At 34.0% G+C, this 18,358-nt stretch overlaps 1 protein-coding gene across 1 annotated transcript in view; it reads right to left on the reverse strand.

The window, feature by feature from the left end:
• GBE1 (1,4-alpha-glucan branching enzyme 1) overlaps positions 1–18,358 on the reverse strand; it is a 265,726-nt gene that overhangs the window by 100,179 nt on the left and 147,189 nt on the right. Inside the window, exon 8 of the mRNA XM_007986177.3 lies at positions 2,742–2,857. Coding sequence (XP_007984368.3) covers positions 2,742–2,857 — 116 coding nt within the window. The remainder of the gene's footprint in view (positions 1–2,741; positions 2,858–18,358) is intronic.

Consider the following 18,358-nt stretch of genomic DNA (forward strand, 5'->3'; position numbering starts at 1 on the left):
TTTTGATACATTTTCTGTCACATTAAGATGTTAATGTTAGCTTGTATTAAATCCCTTTGTGGTAAGGAAAAGAAAATAGGAAAACCATCATAAAACTGAGACACAATATTTATATTATTTCAAACAGGTACTTCAATTTATGCAATATGGAGTTCCCTATGATAAAGAGATTATATATTCTCAAACTTCCTCCTGCCTCCTCTTCTCCCACCTCCTAACCTTGGTAGGTTATAGCACATTTCACTTACTTCGGTTATACCATTTACTTTCTATTCTTTCAGTAATTTACTCTTATTGTTATAATAAAATCAAATTTGTGCTCAACGTCAGCCTTTTATCCTGTTTCTCTATATCTAATTTCCACTGATTTTTTTTTCTCAGTTTGCCGGATTCTATCGCTGAGGGATATTTTCAAGTATAATTATGGAACTCTTATTCTTCAAGTTCTTTCATGTTTGTATTTCAGCAGCAATATAACTATCAAGTTTCTCACTTTTGTTTGATGCTGTCATTCTTTAATTTTAAAATGTTTAATTGACAAATAAAAATTGTATATATTCAAGGTTTCCAAGGTACTGATTTGATATTGGTATACAATGTGTACTGATTACTATACTCAAATTAACACATCCGTCACCATAGTTACTGTGTGTGTGCGTGTGTGTGTGTGTGTAACGATACTTAAAGTTGGCTCTCATCATATACCAACTAATATTATTAACCATAGTTACATTAGATTCCACATAGCTTATGCACCTTAAAATGAAAGTGTGCCCTTTGATCAACATCTCTCCATTTCCTCCACTCCTCAGCCCCTGGCAACCACCATTCAACTAGCAAATGTTTGAGTCACACTTTGTAAGAATTTGGCAGACATTGCTTCTGCAAATAGAATACTATGAGTCCAACCATTTTTTTTTCATGCATGTAAGTAAATTGCAGGTAAATTCATCACCTCCTGATAAATATCTCTTTATTACTAAGTTTATAAATTAAATACTGTGCTTGATATTAATTGCCTTATCTCAACTTTTCTGGTATTCTATTTGATCTTTTGCTGTGTGGTTTCAGGAATTTTGTTTGTTGCTTTCTCTCTCATTCTAAGGGAGAAAAAAAATGTTAAATAACTCAGAATGTTTTTCTTTAACCATTTCTTGGATTCTCTATCCATGAAAAGCACATCCCATATCCATAAACTTTGGTTCACTCCTCTAATACCACGAATCACTGGAATATACTCCTCTCTCAGTGAGGTAGTTTCTGTAGGGGCATGTAGGTGTTTAAATCTAGGAAAAGATTTTTCTTAACTTTTTCCATGCTTGTCTTTGCATACCATAAGTCAGCTTCCCCAAAACTGGAAAATGGGTATCAATGAACTCTGTTGTGTTTTACAGATGCAACTTCCTTCCTAGGAACATTTCAAGTGGGCAGCATCATGAATAAGATCAAGATTCAATGTTTAGCTTCTTTCCTTCGTAGTCAGTTTTCAAGATTTAGTCAATTAGTCAAGTTTTTCACCCTTTTTAACTTTTTTCTGTTTACTGCTGGTGAATATTTGGCCATTGAAAAATAATAATAATTGACTGGGTGCGGTGGCTCACTCCTGCAATCCCAGCCCTTTGGGAGGCCAAGGTGGGCAGATCACCTGAGGTCAGGAGTTTGAGAGCAACCTGGCCAACATGGTGAAACCCCGTCTCTACTAAAAAAAAATACAAAAATGAGCCGGGTATGATAACAGGCACCTGTAATCCCAGCTACTCGGGAGGCTGAGGCAGGAGAATCGCTTGAACCCAAGAGGTGGAGTTTGCAGTGATCTGAGTTCACACCACTGCACTCCAGCCTGGGCAACAGAACAAGCCTCTGTCTCTAATAATAATAATAATAATAATAATAATAACAACAACAACAATTGTTCCCATGTCATCTATTGAGGGATTAGTATTCTGTGATTCCACTTCTTTGTCCAACTTTTATTTTTATTTCTTATTTATTTATTTTTTTTGAGATGGAGTCTCACTCTGTTGCCCAGGCTGGAGTGCAGTGGCCCGATCTCAGTTCACTGCAAGCTCTGCCTCCCAGGTTCACGCCATTCTCCTGCCTCAGCCTCCCGAGTCGCTGGGACTACAGGCGGCTGTCACCACACCCAGCTAATTTTTTTTTTTTGTATTTTTCGTAGAGATAGGGTTTCACCGTGTTGGACAGAATGCTCTCGATCTCCTGACCTCGTGATCCACCACCTTGGCCTCCCAAAGTGCTGGGATTACAGGTGTGAGCCACCATGCCCAGCCTGTACAACTTTTAAACTGAGAGTCTGATAAATATTTTTAATTTCAAATTAATTTATAATTTAATTTTAACCAGGTAAATCTATAATTAAAATACATATTTTATTCCATGTGTACTATGTAAAAACCTATGCATTCACAACTGTTCTCATCTATTATTTTTTATTTTAATTGGAAGTGCTGTAGTGTTCACATCCTGAAGGTGTTATAATAAATGGTTTTGTCAAAAAAATTTTAAGCTACACAATAATGATAGCATATTCAGTAGATATATTTCAAAGGAAATGATTATCTTTTGTTTACTTATAAAATGTACTTACACTCTACCTATTGCCAAAATGGGATAATAAATTACTACGAAGAGAGCATATGTAATGGAACTAATAAAAATCCACGCATAATGGCTATTGCAGCTTCTGCAATTAACCCCAAACCTGATTATATCAGGTTACCTACCCATTCCATGGTGATGATAAAGCATGGATGTAACACCATCAAAACGAAATCCATCAAAGCGATATTCTTCCAACCACCATCTTATGTTTGACAGAAGGAATCTTAAAACTTCCCAGCTAAAATATAAGAGAAATATGTATTTAAGCAAAATGTAAAGAGCATTTTCCTTAATTGTTATAAATGTTTGCTATTAACTAAAATTATAGGGCTCTAACTCAAGAACCATAATGTTCAAGAAATATAATATATATAAAAGTCACAAAACTACTAATAAGAATCTCAGTTGGCTGATGAAACTCATTCTAAAAGGAAAAATTATTAATTTTTATAGTCCACAAAGTCACTTAATATCTAAGAAAATTTAGGGAAAAAAATTTCTAACATGAACTCCAAAACCAGAGACCCCGTCTTATTCAATGCTATGTTCTCAGCAACCACAAAAGTCATTACTATATAGTACTGTTCAGAAAAAGCAAAGGAATAAAATCTATTACCAGTCCCCGAATTTTTAAAAAGGATTTTCACATAATATAACCATAATTAATGTGATTTTTCTCCTTTCAGAAAATGCATTTTCATTATCAGTACAACAAGTACTTTCAATGACTTTTTGCTTAAAATAGTTCCTCCTGCTACAATTTCAAACAGATATGATTCAGAATAAAAAATAAAAGATAAAAACAGAAAATCAACCACATGGTAAGCAACATTACATTGACTAGACTGTTGTTTTGTGGAGGTAAAAAAAGAAAACCTAATTAACAAAAATCACATTTAATAAAGTCCAAAGTTTTACGAGTTTCAGAGTCCTACATCCATAAAAAGAGAAGGAAAACAAAGAAACTGTATAACTCAATTAAAAACACCACACAAAACAAGTCTGTTTTGGACAAGTGAAACAAAGGCATCATCAATTAGTATTTTCTTTAGTCATATAATATGGTTGACTTCTCTATCTTATTATAACTGTGCTTTTAAGACTTTAATACCTCATTTAGTTTAATGGCAAAGCTCCGTAATAGTGTACACAAATCTTTACCCCAGTTGAAATTTATGTATTTTTAAAACCTTGCATATATTAAAGAACAATCTGACATAAATGAAGATGAAGTCATCAAAATTAACTTCAGAATTGTAAATCCAAACTTTGGGGAAAGATGAGTGTTGTTAGTAATTAACTGTTTTAAATAAGTTACTTTGAGTTTTGAAAACTTACTAAGTTAAAAAAAGAAAAGAAAAGAAAAGAAATCCAAGCAATCTAATAGATATAAAAGGGAGACAGGAGGTTCAAGATTTTAAGGTTAAGCAATCTTGAAGGTAGTATTTGCTTATGGTTCTATAATTGCACATTCATAACGGTTTAAGGGGGAAATCCTGTTTAACAGAAGAAATGAATCGAAACAAACAGATATACTAGAACTGCATAAGATCAAAATCACTCTATTTTGCATAGGAATTTTCTTTACTATATTGTTTCTAGTTTTCTTATAATTAATACATTTTCAGAGTTTTAGATTCACAGAAAAATTGAAAGGAAGATACAGAGAGTTCCCTGTCCCCAAACATATATCTATATTTTGTAACGAGTTTGCTATGAGAATTTCAGAAAGAAAGACTTGAATAAAATTGCATACAAATAATCCTGTGAAAATAATTTTTTGAAAAGAATACACTCTTCTAAGTAAAGGGAAAGATAAGTGAATTATATTGCAATTCAATGGAAAACAGAAGAAGGAAACAATGTGAACTTGATCACTGAAAAGAAAGAATTGCCTTGTGTCACAGCAGGTTTCATTAAAGTCAAGGGTAATGAAAGTCCTATTGATTCCTTTTACTACAATATTTAATCTATTCTTGACCAAAACAGGAAATAAACTGTGTTTAAAATATTAAAATAAAAAGACACACTTGGGGATAACTATGTCACTAGACAGATTCTTGGCGTGTATGAACAACAACAAAATTCCCGTGACAATCAGAAAAGAAACAATAGTGACCATAGAGCATCTAATTGAAAAGTTCTCATGGGTTAAAAACTGCATTCTATTCTTCAGATCTCTGAAATACTCTTTCACATTGTCTAAAAATGATAAACAGTCTTTTAAAAACTACTACAAGATTAAAGTGATAAATCAAATTTTTACTGCTTTTAATGTCTTTTATATTTTATGAATCATTAATGAAATACAATAGACAAAATTTTATGAAAGTAAACTAGAACAAAATAGTAAAGAACAAAAATCCAAAAAGTTTTATTTTTTTAACCAAATATCAGGAAATGATTTTAGGAAAAAGCTAAATATAAAATTTTAAAGTCAGTAGCAGCAAGTTCAAAGCAAAAGTTTAAAGCATTAATTCTCTGGCTAAGTCGACTTTCTAAAACTAGATTATTAGTATCAGTTATGCAAAAATAACCAGTCTTACAAGGGTAACATTTTATAAATAACTAGCCTTTGTTGTATAAGAAAAAATAAATTGTCAGTTTCTAAGGATAGTAGTCTTAGTTATGCTGTGTTAAATTTTCTGCACAAAAGCACAACCTTTATGTATATAATTATAAAATACTTAGTACACATTACTGGAGAAAAAACTTCTTCCCTAATCATTTTGTCTCATGGGTACCCAGACCTCAAAATCAAGTGGAAGATTCTTAAATTCACATTAAACATCCAAGAATGGAAGGACATCCAGCAGAGGTGCCCTGTTCTGCACCCCACCCTCCAGCAGTCACACGGACCATGAAAACAATAATCTCACACAGGAAGGAACTAGTTCGCTGAATCTAAGATTTGTCTTTGAAATAGAGCAAGCTTTAAGAATAAGTCACCAGTCAAAATACTGATTTCTGAAAGACGTTCAATATTACTCCTACTCTCATAATTTCCAAATTCAAGCTCATAGATTCCATTTTTCCTTTTGTGGGGTGTTGACAGAAAAAGGAGTACAAAGTATTCCAGACTGTGACTGAATTAGAAATACTGTCCAGTGTGCTCTCTCGTAGTAAATGAACTGAATCACCTCAACCGAATTGTTTGCCTTGAGTCAGAGTATGACAATGTCTGGTAAAAAGTACAATAAAAAAGGCAATTTACTTTTTCTACCTCAAAATGTCATCAAACAGCCCATAACACAGTTGATATATCCAGTTGATTAGAATCTCATAAAAATATACAGCAGAATTTAAGACAGTTTTATGTTGGTGCGTTCCAACAGACAAGCCTGGACTTAGATTACTGCATTGGCAACAGCTTTTAAAGCCTGTCCTTACAAACCACTTACTGGCCAGAAACCTAATTTCTGAACAATTGGAGGAGCTAGATGGTGACTAGCTAGATGGTAACTTTTAGATGGTGATGCCAAATATATATATATATACACACACACACACACACACACACACACACACATATATATACACACACACCCCTCATTGGTCAAAATGAATGTGTTTAAGAAGTAACCCATTTTAGTTCTTAGCTTTATATCTTAAACTAATTCACACATATATTAGAAACCAGCACTGTGTTATTTGTACTGTGCATAGTCAACTGATTAGAGCACTCACAATTTATTTTTTGGAGCAAAACAAAATCTCTAATATCCAGAAAAAAAAATGAAATGCAACTGACTTTCTTATGAATCACAAACCACTAAAAAAATGTTTAAATCAAAGGTGCCTAATATAGAAACTGAATACATCGATGGATAATACATACATTTAAGGATTTCTGGCAATCAAAATAATCATGATTCTAATTGGCTTAGATGTCTGAAATATTCAACCTGTAATCAAGTAATGAGGATTTCTTAAGGAAATTTTGTCACACAGATAATTCCAATACTAAGGTTTTTAGGAAATATCCCTAAAATCAAAAACTGTTGATTGTCTCACATTCTGCCAATAATCTTTATAATGAAATATAGACAAATTTTCTCAGTAAGCAACTATCATCAAATAGAATGACATTTATTTAATAATGTTGCATTTTGTAATCCAAGCTTATTTGCCTAATGTTCTATTTATCTGTGGTCCAGAAAAACCTCTGAGATTTTCAAAATTTGCAACTTAGTTCACTGGATGTTACTAAACCTACTAATATTGTATATTAATAAATAAGAGACATTACTAAGCAGCTGCTAAATATCAAAAAAATATAAAGGAAAAAATGGTGTTCCTCTTAGATATTCTGTAGGCTTTTAGGCTGAATGTGTATTAAACAGTACATCATAAAACCATGAATCCAAAACCTCATGTTTTGATCTGTGTATTTCAATTGAGGCAGTAGATTGTGAGGAAAGACGAGAAAGGTATAGAATGCCAAAAAAAGCCTTAAATTATAATAAAAATGACATATTTTTAGAAAGATATTCTAAAATATCACCGTTTAATATAATAATGGGTAACATCGAACTACCTGGTTTACTTTAAAAAATCAAAAGAATTCATTAATCAATTTAATTTTAATTAAATTAACCAACATTTAAAAATATTATGTTTTGCTCATAATTTGTATAAGTTATATTACAAACTCAGCCAACTGGAATTAAGAGAAAACTTGAAATGATCAAAAAGTAGTAATTCATATCCAGTAGCAGATAACAGTATCATCAATAATAAAATAAAACATATCTGGATTTTTAGACACTGAGAATTAAATAGAGGCTATTGTATATATTAATTTCAAATGCTATTAGATAATGAGTAGCACAAAACTCTAGTGAGACAAATTATTCATTCAACTACTAAAAATCTGTAATAATAGAAATTTCAGAATGTAGGTAGTTATTACAAATTATGGTTTTGAAGTTCTTTTCGATATCACATAATTTTCTGGATTTTATTCTGTGCAACTTTATTTTATGTAAATTAATATATTGTTTAATCAGATTATATCCACTGAGCTCCAGTTATCTATATCCATTAACAAAATAAAGCATTTTCTTCCCATAAGGCCTAAATTGTACTTAGCATATTAAATACTTTATTAAAATTAACTCTATTTGTATTATATGTAATTCCAATCAGGTATTCTCTAGGAAATAAGTAGAAAAGGATGATATGGTGCTTTCATAGGCTAAATGATTCCAATCAGACTTTTACTAAAATAATAAAATACTTGAGAAATTTCCAAATCATGTTCTTCTCTAATTTAACCTGTATTCTTAAAAATTGGTTATCTGTCAAGTAAGATTAGCAAAAGGCAAACCTGAAGTGTCTGTGACGGTGGGTGTGTGTACATAAAGAGTGTGTGTGTGCGTGTGTGTGTGTGTGTGTGTGTGTAGGAACTGACAGTGGACAGTAGCGAGAACAAAAGTGAAAGCTAATAGTCTGATATGATGGAAAAAGACAAGTGTAAAAGGACAAATAACCCACTCTAATAGAGCACACCTATGCAAATCTAGATGGGATAGCCTACTACTACACACATAGGCTGTATGGTATATAGTATATTGCGCCTAGGCTGCAAACCTGTATAGCATGTTACTGTACTGAATACTGGAGGCAATTGTAATGCAAGGGTAAGTATTTGTATATCTAAACAGAAAAGGTACAGTAAAACACAGTATTATAATCTTATGAGATCACCGTCTTATATGTGGTTGCTTGTTAAAATGTTATGCAGTACATGAATGTACATACATGTAGACATAGTTATACACAGACACCCATGTTTTTCAAACAAGTTTTAAAAATCCTACTTTATCTATAAAATAAAGCTAATGACTAGTTCAAATCAAGTGACAGTGACTTGAACATATGTAATATACATCATGACAAATGTCATATTAATACCATAATTGGTAATCAGCTTTTAAGAGCTTACCTTACAGGTAAAAGTTTGGAAACATTAACAATTCATAGACTCCTTTTTCATTTTTTCCCTTCTGATTTATTTCTAATAGATTAACTGTCATATTTAGATAAGCGATTGGCTGGGCCCAGTGGCTCATGCCTATTATCCCAGCACTTTGGGAGGCCAAGGAAGGAGGATCACAAGGTCAAGAGATCGAGACCATCCTAGCCAACATGGTGAAACCATAGATACAAAATTTATCTGGGCATGGTGGTGCACGCCTGTATTCCCAGCTACTCGGGAGGCTGAGGCAGGAGAATCGCTTGAACCTGGGAGGTGGAGGTTGCAGTGAGCTGAGATTGTGCCAATGCACTCCAGCCTGGTGACAGAGCGAGACTCCATCTCAAAAATAAATAAATAAGCCATTAAAATAATTTTATGATTGAAAAAATACGTCCCTCAATTTGATAATTTCCCATTATCTCACTTAAATTTACAATTCTGTGTATGTATTTATTTACTTATATTTAGCCAGTTTTATTTTAAATGACAACTTGAGGCAACTTACAGAAATACATATATCTCAACAGTATCAGCCTCCCAAAGTGCTGGGATTATAGGCCTGAGCCATGATGCCTGGCTCTAATCAGCACCAACAATAAATTAGAATAAAGATCTTACACAAACATAAAGTATCTGGGAACTGATTTTTATTCCAGTCTGAAATAATTATTTTACAGACTACTGACTTTAAATATACTACAACAGGATTATCCTTCACTATCACCTCAGAATGATATTTTAGGACAATATTCAAGGAAAACCCTATTATAATGCATATAAAGATGCAGACATTTAGGATAATACTATGTAAGTTATTTTAAAGATGCAATGATGTACTTTAAGACCAAAAAATAGATAAGCATTTTAGAGCGGAGATGAACCGGGAAAAACTAGCTGTACAGCAATTGAGGTAGGGCAAGGTGAAAATACAGAAGCACTTAGTTCTTCAAAAAACGAATGGTGTGTGTGCATATGCATGCATGTGTGTGTGTTCTAGGAATGGGAAATCAAGGAAAATATATAGGGTCTGCTAATGATTATATTTAAATTTCAAACATCACTCTTCAATGGTATTTTGCATGAGCTCTGCTAAATAATATATATCTTTCTAATTATATTTGGATACATTCCCACAAGTAAAAGGAGCTAGCTTTCAGTGGGCTTTCTGGAGTGGAGCAGAATAGAAAGGAGAAATGTGATATTATATAGAAAGAAAAAAGGAATTCAAAGTCACCAAGTGTCTACTAGCTTCCAGACTCCACGCGTCACACAGCCTCATTTAACAAGGCTGTGATATGATATTTTATGGTTTGGGAAACTGAGATTTAGAAAAGTTAAAAAACCATGTCCAGGGTCACTCAGGTAATAGATACAGGTTCAGCTCAACCTTTTGAATCTAAAACCTTGCCTCTTAACTACAATTTTATACTCCACATTCAGCGTGACTATATTAAAAATTATCTCCTGTTTTTGGCAATTTCCCTGGCACAACATCTTTTACAACCCTGTAATTTCCACATATCCATAATTTTAATATGTGGTCATAGTAGCTGCATTAATCTTCTCTAAGCCTCAGTTTTCCACACAGTAAAATGGAAGATAATTTCTGCACCCTCCTGAATGGGGATTAAATGGAATGGGTATAATGCGATGGCAGTGTTTGATATACTGCCAATCAATGAGAGTTCCTATTAAATAATAAAGAAATTTTGAATATTTATTACATATAAATTACATTTATGGCTGTAATATATCAACGTGTTCTATTAGTTGTGATTTTCTCATACTGAAATAAACCATAAAGATAAGCATGTTTTAGCTAATATCAAAGCTAAATAATCCCTTTTTTAAATTCAGCATTTACTTTTCCTAGAATTTTATTGTATTTACCTATTTGTACATTCAACATGCATTTCCTTAACTACCTGCCTTGTAGCAGGCACAATGCCAGGTGCTGGGGACGCAGCTATGAATAGCAAATACATAGTATCAATGTGTGCTGGGGACGCAGCTATGAATAGCAAATACACAGTATCAATGTGTGCTGAGTTTAGGGTCTAACAGGAGAAACAGACATTTTACAACTACAAACACAAACACATGTAATTACAATGCTGATTAATAACACAAAGAATAAACACGGCAGTGTGAGACGGTATTGAGAGAGAAATGGTTAATCTATTCTGAGGAAGTGAAGCTAAGCTTCTCAGAAAGTGATAGTGAAAGTTGAAGCCCATAGGACAAATTGGATAATATAACACTCATTCAAAGTTATTGGAAATCACCTTATATTAGTTCAGAAAAGCCCCCGATCCACTTTTGACAGGCACAGCAGGAATATATTTTTATTACATACTATCAGTTCACTACTGTAGTCCTTAACATAGGACTTCCTTTAAAGATAGATTCAACATGGTCAACAAAATCAGATTTTGTGGAAAGATATCTATTAAATTAACCATCTGCCTTAGTTTAAGCTCCTATATCAAATTGCCAAGACACAGTGGGTTATAAACAACAGAAATTTATTCCTCATAGTTCTGGAGGATGGAAGTCCAAAATCAGGGTGCCAGCATGGCCAGATTCTGATGAGGATCATCTTACGATTTGCAAAGTGCCCACTTCTCACTGTATCTTCACATGGTAGAAAGAGAGTGTGGGAGCTCTCTGGGGTCCCTTTTCTAAGAGCATTAAACCCATTCAGAGCGTGGAGCCCTCCCAAAGACCCCACCTCCTAATACCATCGCCTTAGAGATTAGAATTCCAACATACAAATTTCACAGGGACAGAAACATTCAGAAACAAAAGGAAGAGAGGAAGAAGAAATAAGAAAAGGACATTTTTCTTTATGTGTTCATTTTGTGTGACTGACTCCCTACATAATGCTTAACTATTCTTTCTTGTTTTAATCACATTTCTCCAGAATTTTTCTATTCTAAGAAAATACTTCTGAGACAGTCTTTCCAGCAGCAAACACATCTAGGAACTTCCCACTCGATACTCCTTCCGTACCAAGTCTCATCTTTTCTTGGCTGACTCGTGCCCCAATTCTTGCCCTCTTCAGCCCAGACTCTCCTCACTCTCTGCCTTGAGAATGCATTCTTCCCTCCTTACTCCCTGTGGCTCCTCTATTCCTAAACTAGCTATCCATACGGTCTCTTATTCTCATTCCCTCCTTTTTCCTCTTCTAACCTCTTCTCTCTCCCTTTCCTCTTTGTTAGCCTCTCTTCCTTCTTAATCTTGATTGCACAAGCAAATGTAAAAGCCTGTCAAGCAATTCTAGGAATTGCTTATAATTCATTAAGTATACATATTTATATATGATTTTGCAAAAATAAAGATATCAGGTACTCTGTCTTGATGAATTTTGTGAGAAAATTATGTTATCCTTCACTTAATGAAAATTAAGCATTTCTAATACACAATGAAATAACACTGAATTAGAAGTCAAGAAAATTATGTTCTAGCCAATTTTGCAAAAATCAGTATATAAACAGATAATCTCTCTGAACGTCAATGTGATAATTTTTGAAGAGGATACTGGGTTATTTGATCTCCATCTTATATATTTTTATAAATTTAAATTTTTTTTATTTTGAGACAGTCTCTCTCTGTCACCCAGGCTGGAGTGCGGTGGCACCATCTTGGCTGCAACCTCTGCCTCCCGGGTTCAAGCGATTCTCTTGCCTCAGCCTCCCGAACAGCTGGGATTACAGGTGCCCACCACCATGCCCAGCTAATTTTTTGTATTTTTAGTAGAGACAGGGTTTCACCATGTTGGCCAGGCTGGTATTGAACTTCTGACCTCAAGTGATCCACCCACCTTAGCCTCCCAAAGTGCTGGGATTACAAGCGTGTGCCACTATGTCTGGCCTATAAATTTAAAATAAAACTGAAAAATTAATTCAACATTAACATTTCTGAGTTTTAGCATACAGACGAATTTGAATAATTTTACTATATTCTACTAGAATACAGACACAAAGTTTATGACACCAAATGTGCCTTAGACAATGATAGACTAATGGCCTGAAAAAAAATGACATCCACACTCAAAAATATTACAAAACCAAATTCAACCAGCACCGCATCCCACAATCTCAATTGAAAGCCCAGCACAAGGTTCACAAAATCTTATTTCTTACGTGAATGTCATGTGAGAGACAACGAGACAAACTGGTTCATGCAAGTAAGTCCTGTTTCCCCAACGTAATCATAAATTATTGTCTAAATGTTAAGAACCATATCTTTATGTTAGTTTTAAACAAACTGACCTGAACTAAATAATGTACATAGAAATCTAAGACACTCACATAATAAAACAGTAACTTTTTTTTTTTTTTTTTTTTTTTCTGAGAAAGGATCTCACTTTCTAGCCCAGGCTGACGTGCAGTGGCACCATCTCATCTCACTACATCCTGGACCTCCTGGGCTCAAGTTATCCTCTCACCTCAGCCCCCAAGTAGCCGGGATGACAGGAGTGCACCACGATGCCAGGCTAATTTTTGTATTTTGTGTAGAGGAAGGGTTTTGTCATGTTTCCTAGCCTGGTCTCGAACTCCTGGACTCAAGCAATCTGCCTACCTCGGTGTCCCAAATTGCTAGGATTAATTTATCTTTTAAATACAACATTAACTCTGAAGCAGTAAAAATAAACAAATTAAAAAGTAATATATAAAGTTAATAATGTTTTCATAGTCATTGGAAATGGAACTGGAAAATTAAGAACAACGAAACTCTTCACTAAAATAAAGGCACATAAGCAAAGATTATGATACTTTTTGGAAACCTACAAAGGTCGTATTTTCATGAGGACAACTTAAATAGGAAATTATTTAATTGAAATGTTCAAATAAATAGATTTTCCTCTTCTTTTCTTCCTTTCCCCCCACAGCTTACAATTTCTCTTAGACCTTTCAGAACATGTTTAACACTACAAGAAGTAGAATCATTAAACTCTTCACTGATCGCCTTTCCTCATTGTTTATTACAAGTTTTAACACACATGGGCATTCATGCAAACATATACCTCGATTTTTTTTTAAATCAAAAAAGAAACATGGCCAGCCTCTAGTGAGAGTAAGTTCATATTGGTGAATGTATGGCCTACATTGGAATAAAAATGCTTATGATTAAATATTGAAAATTTCCCCAAATGTAATATAATTCTCTGGTGACGACAACAAAAGGAAGAAACCACAAAAACATCAGTATCCTTAAGGAATCATCAGCTTCTTTTTGTTTGCTCCAGTTATAAATTTTGCATTTGCACATTGCTGCCTAGATTTTCAAAGGGTTCTGCAATGATTAATTTAACAATCTACCCATATTGCTGTAATATAACCAAAAATTTTTACATATATATAATTTATAATATCCGAATCAAGGATAAACTAGTGGCCAAAATAGAAGTTCCAACATCCAGGCATGTTATTAATGCAGAAATGGCCAAGTGTCACTAAAATATGGCTACTTAAAAAAAATACTCCTCAAGCTTGGGTGCTTTATCTCTAAAGATACACACGTAACAGTGCATATTTATGACAATTTGACCTGATTATTTGACAGTAAAAAATGAATGTGTAAAAATTCTAATACTTACAAATATATATTGAATGCTTACTAAACAAATGGCAGGCCTTGTACTGAGTGCTTTGCATGAATTATTTCATGTAATTCCCACAATAACCCTCAAAGGTGCACATAATAATAGAGATTGGCACACTTTTTTGTACAGAGCTAGAAAAAAACATTTTAGACTTCAAGGCCAGGTAAGGTCTCAGTGTTGCATGACTCAACTCAGTTGTGGTAGGGAGAAAGAGGACATGGGCAACATGTAAAGGAATGGGCGTGGCTATATTTCAATAAAACGTTATTTACAAAAACAGGCAGCAGTCACACTCGGCCCACAAGCAATATCCTTTGCAGACCCCTGCAATTAAAATTCTCATTTTACCACTGTTAGTATGTAACATTCACATGCCCGCACAGCTGGCCAGTGAACTCCGGTCTCTTATTGCAGAATCAAAGCTGCTAACTACTACATTTGTCTGCTTCTTGCCAGCAATTTAAACAGCTATGCCATGGTAAAATAAAGACAAATACATTCCAGAGTAAAAGGTAAACTGATATGTTTATAAAAGACAAAACAAAATATTAGAACAAACCTTGCATTTACAATGCTAGTGATGCGAAATCTAGGAAATAAAAGTCTATGCTCCCCAAAACATCAAGATATCTGATGAAATTTAGAGAATGCAGTCTATGCTTTTAAAATGAGCTTTCTTTAAAAGGTTATATACTTTTTAAAGCTCCATGGAATGTTTTAGGGTTCTTCTTCATATATAATGACACAGGATGAATGTCTAAAACCATGCACCAGGTACTACACATTGCCATCAATGTCCATGCCCATTTGCAAATGTACAGTGTATGGCCAGACTGAGAATAATGATTTTGCAAATGTACAGTGTTACGGCCAGACTGAGAATAATGATTTATGTTCAGGTCAAAATCCTGCCCAGGCAGGAAGACCCTGTGCTATTTAACAAAGTCCGATTTCACTTGGAATAAAATCTAGTCCACAGTCCTGGTTACAGGTCCAGTATAATCTGATCCAGTCTAATATTTCAACCACTGCCCACTAAAGATCAGCTATAGTGCCCTTTTTTCTGTTCTTGAAGCACAGACAAGCTCATTTCAGCCACAGGTACTTCTTACCAGCTATTCTCTCTGCCTAGAATTCTATTTCCTTGAGTCAGACACCAGTCCAAATGTCAATTAGAGTTCATGCAAGTATGATCTCTTAGAGGACTTCTCTGGACACCCAGTTACTCTGCCAACCATATCACTCTCAGTTATGTTTTGTTTGGCATTTATGTGATCTTTTTCTGGTTTATTATTATTTAAGTTATGTGCTATTATGTAGCATTTGTTAAACTGATTATCAATCTTCCTCAATATAATAAATCTATGCTGTAGAAGTATGGATGTCACGTTTATTTAGTTGCTGCTGGATTCCCAGAGCCTAGCAGCTGGCCTGGTGCTTAGAAACCACACAGTAAATATTTGTAAAATGAAGAAATGAATGACACATATCATTGTTCTGCAGGCTACACCATATTGCCATTTATGGTTTTATTCACTTTATTATGGTGAATCATGCACAGAAAAGAAAAAGTTGTTTAGAATCTCACAGAAATTGATTTAAAATTCACAGTGCCTTATTTTATTCAAAAAAGTACAAATATTATTTTTCTTTTTAGAACTGATAGTTGCTGCTGTCTAAAAATGGGAGAAAAACTATTGTTTATCTCTTCATAAAGTTTACTTAAAAAATAAATATGGCAGGCCAGGAGTGGTGGCTCACGCCTGTAATCCTAGAATTTTGGGAGGCCAAGGCGGGCGGATCATGAGGTGGGGAGATCAGGACCCCACTTCTACTAAAAATACAAAATTAGCCAGGCGTGGTGGTGCACACCTGTAATCCCAGCTACTTGGAAGGCTGAGGCAGGAGAATCACTTGAACCCAGGAGTCGGAGGTTGCAGTGAGCCAAGATTGAGCCACTACACACCAGCCTGGCGACAAAGCGAGACTCCGTTTCAAAAACAAATAAAAACAAAAACAAAAAATAAATAAATATGGCAAATAATTCTGCTGATTATTCATTTTGTCTTGTATTATTTTAATTATTTAAAATTTATGTATTTTTATCTTTAATTTATTTTGCATAATGTTACCCTATTCATCATGTAATTTTGTCAAAATATTTCCCAGTTTAAAAATCATTTTATTTGACCTTAGTCAAGTCTAAAATGTCATCTGTTATGCAATTGGGAACTATTTAATTCTTTTTTCTTAACTCTTTTCTAACTGAATTTCCTAACACTTAAGCTTTATTTTAATCTAACTTCTATGTTAGAATTTTTATCATTTATTACTTTTTTTGTATTTGTTATTATTTTTAAAATTTTATTGTAGGACAGCATAAAAAGTATAGATAAATGAAGATCGTAGATAAGAAGAGCCAGGCTTACACAAGAAATGCTATGCTCCTGTTCATCTATGATTAATTTGCCTATTAGCCCCACAAGTCCTTAGAACTAAATCCTCTTATACCAAATTCATGTTGTTGAAAGTCACCAAATTGGATAGTCACTGAAACTGATGTTCTCTTTCAGCATGTCAGCCTGTCACTATCCATATAACCATCAAGGGTTTTCTGGGTCAGTGTTCAACTTTCCTATGCTAAACCACTGATTTCCAATAAGAAGGAATTTGTAACCTCAACCCTACCACCTCCTTCTCTGTAATCTCTGCTTATGAGCTATGCCACATGTCAGTACCTTTGCACAAGGAAAGAAAGGGGAGACACCACCTAGTTAAATCCACTGTGCTTCTTCCATTGAAAACCCTTCTTGAGAAGTATTTTATTTAAGAAATATAAATTCTGAATGTTATTATTTGATTAAATCAGGCATTTAGGAAAGCCGCTTATTTGTGCAATGCTATCTTTCTCCTTTTCAGAAAAGTCCTCCTAAATTACATTTTCAAAACCTCTTTCAACCTTCACTAAAGGTCACGGAATACGTTTGTGATATTTGCTATTTCACTGACATGTAGAACTGTCACTGTGAACACTTCCCAGAACATTTTTCAATGACCCCCAAACAATGCATTACATGAGATAACAACTGTCAGTTATGATATATCTGTTAACTCCTTAAGAAGATTTCCTCTCCCCTTTGGCTGCTGGCAGTCTGCATGCTGGGATAAAGAAGAGAAAACTATCCTTTATTGTGAATCCATAATGTGTCCAGTGCTTTATCCATATAATCATATTTAATTTTCTCATTACACTTTTGGTAGGGTAGAGGGGAGGCAAAATCTTTACCTTTACCTGTTTAGGGTATCCAGCTGGGTCTGAGAGTTAGATTGACATAAGACAGATTAACAGGAGAAAAGTATACAAATTTATGTAATATAAGAGCCTTCATAAGCAAATGTTGACTCAAAGAAGTAGCAAAACCTGAATGCTTATACGCTGGAGAATCACAAATATGGAAAAGTAACTAAAACAAATGAGACACTAAAGGAAGAGTAGAGTTATTTTTAACAAGGTCTGTTTGTACAGAATTCTCTAGTTCCATCTCTGGTGATAAGAACATTTCTTTCCTCCTGGTATAAGGAGGGCAGCCCTTACATAGATGTTACATCTGCTTTCAGGAAGAAAAAGGGGGGATGACAGTGTCCTTCTTGTGCCCGTTTTTCAAGTGTCTTTTACTGAAAACTCAACACCAGCAATATGCCAACGTGGCCAATTTTGGGGTGACACATCCTGAACCCCATCAAGGGGTTATTATCCTCTAATTACTAATGAAGAAACTGAAACAGATATTAAGTGATTTTCCAAAATCACTTGGGCAAACAAGTGAAGGACAGGAACACTGGTCTACATCTGTCTGTCTCTCCACCCTCAAAAACACTGCTCAAAGTCAAAAAAACAAAAAAAAACAAAAAAACTTTAAAGTCGGATTTTACTCTCAGACATGGAAAATATACCAATGATTACAGTTAACATATTTCTAGACTTCTAAAATCTTATTTTCTAATGTTTGCTCTCTAGGACTTTTTTTTTTTTTTTTTTTTTTTTTTTTTTTGGCTTTTTTGCTTTCTTTTGTTATTTTGCTTGTTTTTGATATATTAATGAAGTTAATAAAGCTTTGGATGTTGTCACAAGCAGCTCATGGACTTTACGG

Source organism: Chlorocebus sabaeus, chromosome 22 (assembly GCF_047675955.1).
Source record: "Chlorocebus sabaeus isolate Y175 chromosome 22, mChlSab1.0.hap1, whole genome shotgun sequence".
Taxonomy (NCBI): Eukaryota; Metazoa; Chordata; class Mammalia; order Primates; family Cercopithecidae; genus Chlorocebus; species Chlorocebus sabaeus.